This window comes from Myiozetetes cayanensis, unplaced genomic scaffold (assembly GCF_022539395.1).
Source record: "Myiozetetes cayanensis isolate MyiCay16 unplaced genomic scaffold, myiCay2020 scf1, whole genome shotgun sequence".
Taxonomy (NCBI): Eukaryota; Metazoa; Chordata; class Aves; order Passeriformes; family Tyrannidae; genus Myiozetetes; species Myiozetetes cayanensis.
The window spans coordinates 36,512,339-36,527,600 of NW_026086604.1; the positions used below are offsets into that span (position 1 = coordinate 36,512,339).

At 37.5% G+C, this 15,262-nt stretch overlaps 1 protein-coding gene across 4 annotated transcripts in view; it reads left to right on the forward strand.

The window, feature by feature from the left end:
- TOX (thymocyte selection associated high mobility group box) overlaps positions 1–15,262 on the forward strand; it is a 223,397-nt gene that overhangs the window by 188,428 nt on the left and 19,707 nt on the right. For all 4 annotated transcript variants that reach the window (XM_050328971.1, XM_050328992.1, XM_050328963.1 and 1 more), the window contains one exon: positions 7,990–8,070. In XM_050328971.1, the coding sequence (XP_050184928.1) occupies positions 7,990–8,070 (81 nt within the window). The remainder of the gene's footprint in view (positions 1–7,989; positions 8,071–15,262) is intronic.

The following is a 15,262-nucleotide window of genomic DNA, read 5'->3' on the forward strand; positions in this document are numbered from 1 at the left end:
AAAATTAATCTCTGGTGTAACTTCAGTGACTTAACTGGAATTCTAGCAGGAATTAGTTTGGCCTCCTATGAACAGCTCAGTGTGCATACTTGTGTACATGTGATGTGTTTCTGTGTGTTACTTAAATGTTGCACTGGCCCCACAGCTGGAAGAAGGATGGATTCATGTAGGGTACCCAAGACTTAACAATCAGAAGTAGCAGGTAAAACAACTGCTGGAGTGCTGTAACAGATGCTGTCTTTTCAGGCTGCATAATTCATACACAGTAATATTAGCTGCAACAGTTCAGCTCAATAGCAACACCTCATTATTTTATCCCTCAGTATTTATTCCTATGGTTGACGCCTCATGAAATTACTGCTAATGTGTTTATATAAGGGCAGATCTGACACAAGTGGGAAGAATTTAATTTCCCACTCATTCTTTCCTGCTGATGTGTCCTCTTCCCCTGGTAGAAGTGGCAAGTGTAAATAGTTAATTTGCTTCAATTATGAGCCTGTCCTGCTAAATTAGAAGCAGCAGGAATATGAAGAGCCAGAATTATACATATGAGGCAGCTGACAAATCCTCAGAGCTCACAAAATCAAATCATTTACTCCTCATTGGTGCTCAAAGACCCACTAGATAATAGCTGCAGTTTATTCTTTAATATCTGATGGAACTTGGATTGGATATTACCAATACATATGTAAAAAGAAGTCCCTGTGTATTAGTGTCAGTGTTTGTGATGCTGTTACCATTTTCACTGTAACCCACAAGCTTTCAGGAGTTTCTGTTTTGGTCACTAAAAATAACCCAAACTGATTTGGGCATGAAAAATAACAAAGTATGTTTTACAAGTTTCTCTTTTGACCACAGGGGCATAACAGTCCATTATCTACTTCTGGGATGAATCAGGTAGATCAGGAGGCGTTTTTAAAGTAATGCTGGCCAACATTTCACATCTCCACAGCTTCTCTCATGATGTGAGACACCACAAGTCAGATCAAAGTGGATACAAGATCAGTGTTCCAACAGGTCTTGGCACCACCTGGCTTTTGGGGACACCTAACCTAGCTTCTCCTCCCTCCCAGAGTGAGATGCCATTCTCCAAGGAACAACTAACACACTTGTAAGACTATGATAACATGCCTTCAGTTTAGTAGATAAATGACGACAGAAGGTTTAGCTGTGTTTTATTTTTTAAAAGAGAATAGGAGGAGAAGGCACACCTGTGTGTGCACACTGCCAAAGTGAATTACAAGCAAAAGGGAGTCAGAAATAGGCACAATAGACAGCAACCTTGCATCTCCCCTCCCAGCTACTTGCACCAGCAGAGTTGCTTTTACCAGTGCTGCATCTTAGGTGTATTTGGGAGATGCACTGTTTTTCCTCACAAATTTCTGTATTGAAATTGCATCTCTACCCTTTAAAGCTCTAGACGAGAGTGTCAAGAGTTTAAAACAACTGATCCTCATCCTGGTGTATTCTTCTTCTCCCTTTCTATGAAAGCATCTGGGCTTAATGAGCTGGAACACAAATGGGTCAAGAACAGGCACATATTCAGCACAGATACAACTCATGTCTGTGTTCACATATGTAAATTTATATCTTCAAATTATTCTACTGCCCTGGCTTCTACAGAGCCCAGCCCTTCAAGTCCTTAACTTCTACTGGCTCCAGAGGAGAGCAGTGTCAGGCCCCGTGTTTGCAATGCAGTTTTGCTGCAGGACCTCTGTCACCTGACACCTCCCACTGCCACCCAGAGCTGAGCTGAGTGAGCAGGACTGTGCTGTGCACTTGGACTGGGAGACCTTCCCCTCTGTCACAGAAAAATATAGAATTAATGTCACTGTAGGAGTCACCTAGGTCACCATAGGAGCTGCCACATCTTACTCTGCTACATCTTACATCATTAGCGTAGGCTAATACAGGCTATCCTCTGCTGGCCTCCTGGCCAACCTCCTGCCCAGTAGCTTGGTCCTCCTCCAGCCTCCTGGGAGCACTGAAGTCACAGGGAACATTAGACACCCCATGTCCTGGGTGTATTTCTAATATCCACTTGCAACATACAACAGACACAGCTCCTACAGAAATATTGCACAAAGCCACCAAGTTAAGAAATATTGACTTTAACTCCACTTCACCTTCTTGTTGTATTTGCAAGCAGCTGGGCCAAAAGGACCATGGATTCCAAATATTGCCATAGCAATGTGTATAAATAATAGCCTTAATTTTCTACTTATTCTCCTTCCCCACCTTTTGTCCATACATTTGAGCTTGATAGGAGCATGACTTTAGGTCATTTGCCTACAAAACTGGATTTAGGCCCAATTATTATGCCTCCATTCGGGCTCACATCCTTGTTTGTTTTTTTTTTAAACAATAGCCAGCAAGTGGAAATAATCACCACATAAATCATATGTTTAATGTCACGTCTTTTGTGCCCAACTTTCATTCAACATGCTTCTGATAAAGTATACAGTCCTGCTCCTGTAAGCTACAAACATCAAGACTATAAGGTCAGATTTAGGCCTGGCACAAATGGCTGCAATTTTCAGTGATCTCCATTGAGTCTCACTGTTTGTGCTAGACCTGAATTTGGCCTGTGATCTTTCCCCACATGCCAGAAAGACTGAATTCTTTACCCTAAGCTTCTAATATGTCATCAGTATCTTTTTCATGCTCTACAGTCAAAGAGACTGCTGAGCCATATAGTTAGCCCTGGGCCTCTTTCTGTTACTGTATGTACCTAGATTAAGAATCAAATGGTAACATATTTCAGTATCCATTAAGCAATTCTGAGGATTTTTTTCCTGACTGCTCTGGGAATATCTTTCTCCATATTTTAGATGTGTGTGTGCAGCTCTAGGTGCCTTTGCTGCAAAATCAGAAGATTAAAACTAGAGATATGTCTCCCACTTGGAAAAAAAAACAAGTTTTCTCTATGAGCCTAGGTATTTAGGGCCAGGAACGACAGTCTGAATGTGGAATTTAATTCTGGATTGCAGCCTACTGTATTTTATCAGATGACATTCCTGTAACTGTAGCCCATGAAAGTGACACTCCCATGGGTTATAACACTGCAGAGACCAAGAAGACAAAATCGGTCATGCTGAGTTTTGATTTACTACTTTTGCATATACTGTTTTGAGGGGGTTCTGGAACACTTCCACCTAAACAAATGCGGGCACTTTTACATCATTTTAAAAAGACAAATATAACTTGCTGGCAAGTGTTAGCTCTAAGGACATATTCACAAGATAAACGGAAAACTTCCCTTTCTTTTTCATCCTTGTACCATCTATTTAGGCAAAGCTGGGGAAGTAGCATGGTTCTTTGTAATGTGCTTTGTTAACTAGGAGACACACAGCTTTTGCAGACTTCCATGAGGCACAAATTTCGAAAGTCTCTTTTTCTCCTAAAACCATCAGTCAGTTTAGTCCACTGTCTCCAGGTCTCTAGTATCATCTCAGCTGTCAAAGGGGACTGTAGTCACATGCAATAATCTTCCATTAGCACCTGATACTCAAAACTGAGGACATGGTTGCAGATGTTTGAGTGCCTGTTTGGCTCTTGTGATGACTGGGGGAAGGGAGATCTGTTCTCCTGAGGAACTAAGGGTGCAAGCCACGTGGGACAGGGTGGTAATCCTGGTGCCTAGTGTGCTGTGATATATTAATAATCTTCTAGAAGCAAGTTGAGAGGAAGTTCATTGGGAAAAAATGGCTAACCAGAACAAAATCTTGGCTTAAGATGTTACAGGTATATTTCAGCTATATATATATATATCACTGACGAGTTTCATATTACAAAACACGTAGAAGAACACCAGAGACACAAAGCCTGCCTCAAGGAATTTATGATCCAAAAAGACAAGAACTAAACAGCAGTTAAAATACATAAATCAAAACATGAACGGAAGCTGGCATCATAATACAGAAGTGCTGATGTTCTATTGTAGGTTTTAATTTGGTAAATATAGTATTTGTGAGTGGTTGTTCTATAATGTACCACCCCTGTTTCTCCAAGTGAAACTTTGGTACCAGGCTGTGAGAGCCCAGGACATTCGTTTTCCCTAGTGACTTAACTCAAATTCTATCTTATATATTTATATGCACAAAGTAGAGTTTTGTACTTGCTCATTTTGGAAAGTATCTTCTTCTTTATTTCTACATGTTTTGCTAAACAGTGTAAGGGAACTTGAAGTTATCTTGGTAGTTCAATGAAATAAGGACTTGTGTATTCTGCTGTCTACATTTGCATTGGTGAAGCACAGTAAGAAAATAAGGCCAGCAAGTTCCATTTATAGACTAATAATGTAGTCTTGGTGTTTTGGAGTTTCTATAAAATGCTGAAGAGAATAAAAATAAATTAAACTGACCCACCCTGCATATACAGAAATTATGAGGTTTTTCTGCCAACATTCAGTTTCCACAACTGGGACAATATAAAAAATAAAATACTGTGTAAGGAAACAAATCTGCTACTGAATCAGAATGGGCTTTTACTGCCTAAGTGACAATCAGTTGACATTCAATTATCATGTTAATTGAATTAAAGAAAGATAGAAATTACTTAATTCTATAACTATATGCTCCTGTCAAGTTACTTATTTAATAATTGTTGGTTGCCTGATGGAGGACAGGAAAATGACCTTATAAGAGATTTCTGAGATGGTAAAAATAAAATTAAATATTCCCACTATGCTCTATAGCACAAGAACAGAACCCTGCTTCTTGATACAGGAAAAATGTTAAATGTATTATTGGATATATGTGTTTCATAATTTGGCACTGTCTTAAGCATGGAACTCAAAGGATCTGCTATTTTCTAGAGCACGCTTGAATGATGACACAAGCCTTTTTCATCCCCAGAAGTGCTACAAGGATGCAACTCTGTTACGCTTACTACAACACAAAACTATTTAAGCCTGAGGGCTAAAAATTCTCACAGCTGCATTTAAAACCAAAGAGGTTGGGAGGAACAGCTGACTCACTTGTACCGTGTTTGAGGTGCTGCAAGAAATGTTGAAGACACTCCCCACTTGCCCTGCCTTCATAAGCCCCCCGAGTACAAGTCCAGTCTAGAACAAAGTCTAGTACCCACTGGTACCCACTGCCAGGGCCAAATTCATTTGCCTTCAGAGAAAAGCATTGACAGCCAGACCTTGTTTCTACTCATATTACCATGTTGTTACTCCCAGACAGGCAGAAGTCAGACTAATGTTTAGTCTAAGCCAGGACCAATCAGAATTTCCAAACCCAGCGTGAGGATCATTAGCCTGCTTGTATGCTGACCCAAAGAGTGGGCACCTTCAAAAGGGCAGCATCATAGAGACAGTGAGAGCTCAAGCTGTTGTCCTCAGAGCACATGCCAATGCCCTCAACAGGGATGGAGTGGGGTCAGCTGATCACCCTCCAGACAAGCCATCCTGCAGGGACCATTCTTGCCAGGGCAAAACATCCAAGTGGGCTGGGGTCATCTAAAGCTTTTCACCCCTCACTAAGGACATTTGTATGATAATGGCCTTCTGTTACATTGTTAAAATTTGTATTACCAGGGAAGACCTGGTGTTCACGTGACTGTTATTCGATCACCAAAAGATTCACGAAAAGAGGCCAAGTCAGTGTGTACACGGAACATGGTAGATGCATAGGTAGGAAATAATTAAATAAAAACTGCAGTGATGTTCCTGTGAAGTAGTGATGTTTTAAATGGAGATTTACAGAATCATTGTTAGCTTCATATTATTGAGTTAACCTTGTGCAATATGACTATTTGCGGGAAAAGTCAGGTCCCAGAGGACTCTTTCAATTATGCTGTGACTGTAAGAACACAGCAGGAGTGTCTATTTTTTATATTTGTGTAATGCAAAATAAAACCCAATGTGGAAGCAGTAGATACATGATCTTTTGAAGAACATTATTCTGTGTAAAATTCTTTGTTCAGCTCTGGTTTTTAAGTTGGCTGTCAGAATGATACAGAGACATTGCAATATACAAAGCAGTATAACTTAGTCTTTGTTCTGTAGGTCAAGCTGAATTCATTCCAGCATCTAGGAACAGACTGTTGACTAATTTTTTATTAATTTTCAAAACAAATACTAATTCCCCTAATAATCACAAGCGATTACAACTTAAAAAGCAAATTGCTACTTTTTCATATTTTTTTCCCCAAACAATAGGAGATCCACCAAAACTGGAGAAATTAAAGGGGTGCAAAGATACATTTGCACAGCTAAAAGCAATTTTTTTCCCTCTCTGACTTTATATTTACAATTTGAGGAGCCTAAGACTTCTCTGTTCCCATTATGATCTTTTGCTTCCCAGAGAAGCAACCTCTGAGTTTTGCCAGCCCATATCTGAGTTTTGTTCTGAGTCTGAAAGCAAAGCCTCAGTGAAACAAAAAATTGTTTCATGAAAGCATTCTTTATAAAAATGGTGTTGTACTGGATTGTTCCAGCCTGACACTAACATTCTCACTTTGTAGTCTGCAACTGTATTGTCCTCTGTGTGTACACTCTGTGCTGCCAGGTCCTCTCCATTACAGGACTGCTGGTTTTACTGGAGCATTGGAAGATCAAAAGAGAAAACTTTAAAGTTGTATAAAATTTATCTTTCTGGGGAGGAGATGTTCATGTGTGTTTTTAGCTGCGGAATTCAGGAGAACAGTCCAAAATTGTCCTCCAAAATAGCTTTGCCTATCTTCTGGTTTTGAATCAATAGCCCAGTAAACTAGGTAGTATGGAATGGGAGGGGGAAGGTGGATGGTCTTTACTCTCTTTCTTATGGAGGCTTTCTGCAGGTGGCCAGGTTGTGCATTTGGCTAGAGAAGTGGACAGCAGAAACACAAAGCTACAGTTTCATTTTGTATAATGTTATGAATCCCAAATGCCCATCCACACATGAATTAAACTCAGGCATATGACTTCAAAATTGTGAACTATAACAACAATAAAAAAGTACATTTTCTTTCCCTTTATTTGTCTCCATTGCTTTTAAGCCCTTAGATGTTTTTCAAGCTTTTCTTTTCAACAAAGGAGTCAGTCTTACTTAGTCACATGAAGCCAAGATGCATGAATGACCCCTAAACCCACCCTTTTAGGAAAAAAAACAAACAATGAAGTAGCGAGAAACTCATGACAATATTTGCAAAGAGAATTGCTGACTTGTTGCTGAATCTATCATTGACATGGCTAACAGCAAGTTAGCTCCATGGCTCAGAGGCTGGTTCTCCTCCTGACAACCTTCAAACTTCAATATCTACAAATGCTTTTCTAACATCCTGTTACTGTAGTGCTAGGAGGTCCTGCAGATAATCTTTGGTCTTGAAATCTGGGCGAAATTGAAGCGATTCTCCAACATCTTTAATCTATCATGAGATTGTGCACACGCCACATTTAAAATAATTTGGTGAGTTGAGAGACATGTACAGAAATAGATACATGCTCCTGAGAAGTTAATTAGACTGATATGAGATCAAGACTGGGATAATGACTAACATTTATTATCCTTAGCAGCTCCAGTGAAGCTTCTTTGACTGCCCCCAACAGTTTACCCAGGGAAGAGAAAAAGCCTCTTGGCTGGTCTGTGTGGTGCTGTCATCTCCTCCTTCATTTAGCTCAAATGTCTTTCTGCACGTTCTCATCTTCCCCAGAGGGTTTTAACTGATCTCACAAGTGGAAGCCAGTGAAGAGGCCCACGCCTACCTTCCCCCATCCCTAAAGGTCCCATTTGAAAGTACGTCCCACACTTTACTTGGAACAATTAAACCTGAGATGCTATGAGGAATATTGTTTTTTCAGTACTGCTGGGTAGTTAAAGGGTGTTTCAGAATTGGAACAATATTTTCTTTGAAATATTTGATGTTTATTATTTCACTCTTTAAACAATGTGAGGAGGAAAGGCTGTTTACTTAGAAAGACATTATGAAGATGCATGAGACACACCGGTGATATATAAAAACAAACCCAGATTAATTTACCAATGTGACACTCTTTGTTTTTAGGTATACAAAAAGAAAACTGAAGCTGCCAAGAAGGAATATCTGAAGCAGTTAGCTGCCTACAGAGCAAGCCTTGTATCCAAGGTAACACACAATGTATATACATACACTCATATATATAGTGACATATTGCAAACCATTTTCAACATTTATCTGGTGCTGAGCACCATCGTATTTAGTGCAAATAGCCTTGTTTGTTATCAACTTAACCTTAGGTTTAAGTTGCAAATGCTAAATAAACACATTCATCTCTCCATGGAAAGATATACTTTCCCTTCTGGTCACTGAGAAAGCACTTCTTCAGTTTGGGAGTAACATCCCAGTTCAAAAGAAGAAGGAAATAGTGGTAAACAGACCTCAATATAACAAACATGCCGTGCCAGGCAGTCACCATGCTACCTATAAGGGAAAAAAATATATCTTATACAAAATGCCTGGGTTTGGTTTTGTGGGGGGTTTAAGCACCGATTTTTATCTTGCAATCACAATACAGAGGAATTCAAGCTCAGCTGACATTGCAAATTTTCATAAGAAAATGTGAATTTACATTTTACATCCAGCAAGCCATTTGAGTGAGCACAGCATAGGTCACCATTAGGACAATGGTGGAATGTTCTTTACTGGAACACACCACTGTATCCCAGATAAACAGCTAGTAGCAATTTTCAAAATCAGTTTATTCAGTCATTCTTTTTTCAGTAAACTCTTTAAAATTTGTAAATTGCTTTTAAATATGTGGAAGAATGTGAAATTACTGCACTGGGTCAATGAGAAAAACCAGTTAAGCAACTATAGAATCATACCAGTTAGAATCACTTGGTTTGGGTCTATCAAAACAAATATTTTGTTCTTAAGAAAGCCAGTAAAGAAAACCAATTTTAGAGGCAAAGGTCACAGTAAGAAGGACTGTCATATAGGACGTGAGTAGAACTTTGTTGTTAGTTTCAAATTTTTGGGGGGTCCTACACAATACTTCTTTGTATATTATATTAATTTGTACAGGGGATCACTATATGATCAGCCATACATCTTTCTGCATTAGAACAAACTCAGTGTTTGTTCTGAATTTAAAAGTCTGAAATATGAGTGTCACTCATTTTTGGATTGTGTCTTATGTGTTTTAATTTTTTAGCTACCATCATAAATACTCATGCATTTAATTAAAGTGATTTACAGGGTACCTTTAATTTCTGTAGTAAGACTGTTTGATTCCAGAAATACTCATTGCCTTCAGAAAGAATACCATGTGCATACAAGCAAATCTTTTTGAAATACTTTGCTTATTGGCAAAAGATAGGTCTAAAAAGCTCAAAATATTCCAGTAGTTTTCTAATAAATGTATAAAGCCAATTTTTCACTTGAGAAAATAACTTGAATGTCATAATTCAGCTCATCATGGACTGTTTACATTACACTCTATGTAGCTTAATTTTGAAATGTCACATTTACAAAATGAGTTTGATTTGGTTTGGTTTTTTTTTTTTTTTAAGAGAAAAAAGCATATTATGGCATTTTCTGAGGTTTTGTTTTTAGAAAAAAAAATTGGAAGATTGTTAATTAGTTCAGTGCATGAATCGATTTGTGCAAATATTTAAATTTGTTATTAGTCAGAAAAGCACTGAAGCATTTTCTTAACTTTTCAGCAGTTATTTAAATTCTGCTGTAATGTTTTCCTCTAGTGTGGAAAGTATAAAAATATAAACTTAATGAAGCTGACTACTGATTGCTTAGTCTCATGAACACACTAACAGAGCTAGCATGTAACTAAAGTCCATTTTGAAATAAGGATGCAAAATACACGGTTGTAATATAATATCACTATATTCTACACTATCATTATGAAATATTTATATAGCATCAGAAGAGTTGTAGTTCTTTAGACAAGCCTGTAAGCATGAGGAAGTATATATAATACATTATTAAGATTCTTTGGAGTCCACATAGTGTTTTATGCTCATGTGTTATATTATCATCCATAAAAGCTACTTTTAGACAATATTTTTAAGATTCCAAGACCTCAGTCTCAAAAGTTTAGACATGCCAAAAGTAACATAACTTTTCCAATAATGCTGTCATAGAGTATCAATGATTTGCTCACATTATGTGTTTTATACTTTATACCTCCCCTTTGTGAGTCTCATTTCATGCACTTATAATCCGGTGTTCACTCTAGGTCCTCCTGAGTTGTGTGTTATTTAACCTTGCTTCTCTGTAGGATTTTCTGTGCTGCTCATCCCAGCAATGTTTTAGAGCAAAGAAACCCTCACTAATACTCAAGAACAGGAAGTTTATATTGTCCATATTTTCAAACTCAGTCATTGTGAAATCATGTGTTCAGTAATTTTAGGTGTTTTCCTTGAGATGTTCAGTTGTGCTTCACATCATATCAGGACATCCTCTTGCTATCCAAATGATAAGAGTTACCCAATTATCAAGTTGTCTTCCTTATCCCCTCCCAGAGGACAGTAGGAAGAGGCAGGCACAAGCAGGCAAGGGTGCTCCTCAGGCCCCCTCTGTCCAGTTCAGCAGATGCCTTACACTTCCCAAAGCAGCTGCTCTACCCATTTCCTAACTTTTCAACACTGATTCTGCCACTTTTTTCATGTAGTATTGCTGGTTTTTAGACAAAGAGTGAGTGTATGTGAGTTTTTGTGTATATGCCATGTTCTGCCTCTTCTCCTCCCCTCTCATCCTCTCCCCTCTGTCAACAGCAACTTCAGTAATAGTATTGCCAGCCCATCTCTAGTAGACTTTAAAATGCTTTTGTGATGTCTTTATAAGGTATGGCTACCTCCCAGTAAATAAGGTAAATGTATGATTGTATAAATATGTCAGTATGGATTAATACCCATTCAATTTATCAGTGTATTTCCTGTATTTTCCCCTTTTTTATGATGGTTGAAATTAATGGGCCTGTTGTTCGGTTTGTTCATGTGTGTAGGAATTGATATGTGAAGTAAAAACACATAACAAAGCATTATATCTTCTGCTACACAGATTGCCATATTGCTTATAGTACTGACTAAGCCTTTGCATTGTAAACAAGTGTCTTTATATTTGCCCTTAGTTGCAACTTTTAGTACTATTCAGGTCCAGAAATGCAGTCTCTGGTATCTGGTAATTTGTATAGCATTACATAAAATGCTGTGAATTGCAATTTTACTTTTTCATAAAACAAGCACTTTTTCCAGCTTAACCAGCCTTTTTTCTGGCTGACATTAGAGTTTTTGCTGCATATTTCAAATATATATATATATATATATATATTTAATACAGATATATATGGGTAAATGCTAAATACTTTATTACGTTCATCTATGTATATTTATATAAAAATATATTCATATTACATATTAAACATGGATAATATATTTATGTGCATATAAGTGATATATGTCTGCTAAATATAGCAGTACAAATGCAACCTTCAATAGTACAAAAAAGGTTTCTCCTCCTTGTTTTATTCCTTTTTACTAAATGAATCTTTAGTTCTTTCTGTGTAGTGACAACTTCAAGTTTCATGCAGATATATTTTAGTGACTACGGCTGAAGCTAAAACCTCTCAACAAGGAGAATATTATTCAAATTCAAAATGCTCAAGCATATTTCAAAAGTGATGTTGTATCTAAGTCAGAGTGGTGTCCTCACTTGACTTTGCAGTGAATGCATTGGACATTTTTCAGTTTTGTGGACAGTGCAAATTCTTTGGACATGTAAAATTGCTTTTGAATTATATGGCAGACTTAGCTTTCCTAGTCCATCATCTTGCAATTGTGGTTCATAAGAAAAGTAAAGGTCATATCTAGTAAGACTGGCATTGCCTTAATGCCATTAGCACAGCAATTTGTAACCAGACAGTGCTGGGCACCCAAAATATCTGGTAGACTGCCTATGTTGTAATGCAAATGATCAGCCCAAGGACTTCAAGTCTCTTAGGACTGCAGTGAACATACATGAAAAATTATACCTAGATGTAAAAAGTAATTGACCTGCTTGTAAAAAGCAATATGGAGACCATGATAAAGAAAACAGACAAAAAAACCAAACCAAAACAAACAAACAAACAAACAAAAACCAAAGAAACCAAAAACTACAAACCCCAAAACCGAAACAGTAAAATTGGTATTAGTTTCCCATTTTGTGTGTGTATGTATGTGGTGAGAGCAATTGCCTAAAGTATAAAAAGGCAAAAAGATACATCAGCTCTCCTAGATAAAGCATTTCCCCAACTTTTAAATAAATGTGGATGCACAGGTGTGCTCTCTCCACAATTTGTTTTCTGTGGCCCAATGAATCCCAAATTCTTTTCCATGCAGTGGCCAAGCTTCAGGTGTAGGGGAGCACTCTAACCTGGCTCATTCCCTGAAATAAGCAGCTGGTGGGGTCTAGGACATTGCTTTTGGGAATAAAATTCCTAATATCTCTTGACAAGAGTCAACAACTGAACTGTCTTGTCTCCTGGTCAGTGCTTTAACAAGTTGGCTATTGCGTACAAGGAGAGCAGCATCCCTTCTGCTGCTGGCAGAAAGGCACCTGGTTCTGAGAACAGCTTTTCCTATGTTATATCTAGCCCCAGTCCATGCAGATGTTTTTGAAATTTCATAAACCACTTTAGGCTATTGTCAGTGAAAACATAAGAGAAAGAATAAATAAAAATATGGTTATGTTTGATGCATGTTTGGGTTTTTTTTTTTTTTTGTAGCTAGAAGATGCTACAAGGCAAATGGCAATATTTCCCTTAAAATAATAACAAAAAAATTGCAGGATGATGACATACACATACATTTTTTACTTTTTTCCATTAAACATTAGAATCCCTAGGTGGAAAAACTATAATGTAAGGCTTTTAAAGCAGGTAATTCATGCTTCTGTGATACCTCATTCTTTTATTATTTCTGGAGTTCTTACGATGTAGTCAGAAATTTTCAAAGAATCATAAATAAAATTATGCATGTGCAAATATGTGATGTATCAGAGTATCTGGTAAGTGAACATGTATATTTATAAAACAATTGTGTAATCTCATAATAACACAAGTCCAACCATTTTTTGTCTATCAAGGAAACCAACTACCTACTGCAGCTGAAAATGTTGAGCAAACTATATTTAAGTTAGTGCCATGAATTTGATTTGAAGCTGAATCATGTGATACTTTACATTCAGCAGTGCAGAAACTGAGAGATATTCTCACATCTGTGTTTGGTTTTAAAGTGAGTTAATAAAACTAGATTTCACTATTAGCCTAGTGCTTCCATGTGGGGAATTAAAACACTTGTATCAAATTAAAGTTGCATATCCTTTATCACATGTACCCAGGTTACATTCATAAAACATCCATTTTTACTTACATACCCTAAATGAATCCATGACAATCCTCTGTAGATGATGACAAAATGTATATTTAGATTTGAAGATGTTCTTCTGAGCCACCTCGACTAATTATAGATGACAACCCATGGCTTACTCCTTTGTTCTGAACCATCAAGAATGTGTCAAAAAGCTTTCTGAACTCTCCGGAGTCCCAGATGTTGTTATTGCAATAGGTGACTGGAATTAACAAAATATGAAACGTCATTTGCTAAGAGCCTCTTGTGACTTAGGTAGGAAGGCAGCTGTACTTCAGATATGCATATGAGTTATCTACCAGAATGTGTAGAGTTAAGTCAAAGGAATCTCTAAAGGAGTTAAAGAGCTAAGCAGGAAAGAGAAAATAGTGCCAGCGAGGAGCCTTTCTCTCATAAACAGCTTCACAGGGGTATTAATAAAATGGCTGAGCCCATGCAGGCTAGAAGAAGGGATTCTCCTCAAGGACAGGCTTGGGGTTGGAAGTGACCTAAAATGTCAAAAACGTTAAAAACGGACAGGATTATGTGAACACAGAAAAGCTGAGAGAAGGAATAAACAATTCAAGATGTTCCTTCCACCAAAGAGACAGCAAAGACAGCAGATGCAAACTTAAGCTTAGGTAAGCTTTGTAGGAGCTGCATAAATATGCAGCCAATTTCCTTCTATCTACCTCTTTAATGTCACAGTACTGAAGATAACTCATTTTAAGCTGAGTCAGGCCTGCTGAAGTTTGATCACAGCCTGCACAGCCTGGACTATCCTGGTACTAGCTGACATAATCACTGCTGTTACCTGAATGTAACCTTCATTCTGGTCACAGAGTCTGAAAATTGGTGAATTCCTCAGCATGGTTCAAATTACACTGGTCACTACATGTGGGCATGGCCCCACCATGGAAAGGGACAGTGTGACAACCATGTAGGTTTATGACACGTATTCATGTGAAACCTGAATTAAGTTAAACTCTTTTTTAGGCCTTGAAATACTCACACGGTACGTGTTCCAGTCTATAGAGAGAGGATGCCAGACGTCCGTTTCTCATTTAAAGAGAAGCACCTGTTTCTTATTTAAAATAAAACTATGTTACACCATTTTGGCTACGTAAAAAAAAAGAAAATTCTGATTTTGGAATATGTTATGTTTATCTACAAGTAAAGCTGTTTGGTTTTTTTACTGTTTGCATATTGGCCATAAGGCTCATTCCTTTGCCCTTGAAGAGGTCTCTCAGCATGTATTTAAAGGACACGTGGGCATGCAATAGTACAAGAACATTTACTGAACGTTCTGAATGTACTGAATGTATTTACTGAATACTTTACTACAAAGGAGAGCTTAATTGGTGTTGTTAATAAAGAAGCATTTAGATAATATCTGATCTGTAAACAACTGCAATTATATTGTTCCAACTGAAAGGCTTTGATCATTAACTAATTTTGTGAAATCAATAGAACAAGAGAAAGAACTCCTTTTTTCTCTGTAAATAGAACATCTCTGGTTTCTTAGAAAGAACACTGCCTTTTTGATTTTACGTTGCAAGGAGCAATATTAGTTGAATACTGCTTTCTAGAGTGACAGTATTACAAAAGTCTATTCAGTTCCCATACATTATGGCTGTATATTGTATGTTCTAGCAGATAATATATATATAGTATGCTACAGTAGATAAAGATGCTGAATATAAAGCATTTATGCATTATGTAAATTGAAGATGTCCATATGCATTATGTGTGTATATATCTATATAGTCCTACTTGCTGGCAACATTTCGAACAATAACTGCATTAACATGTTAACAAACAAAATAAGTATAGGCACTTGTAGTTTCTAGGTGTATTTCTAAAGAAACACAGGTCAAAAGTACTGGTCCTCAATTGGGAATGATTCTCAGCCTCTGTTAGGCAGATCCTACTTGGTTTTCATAAAAAATTAA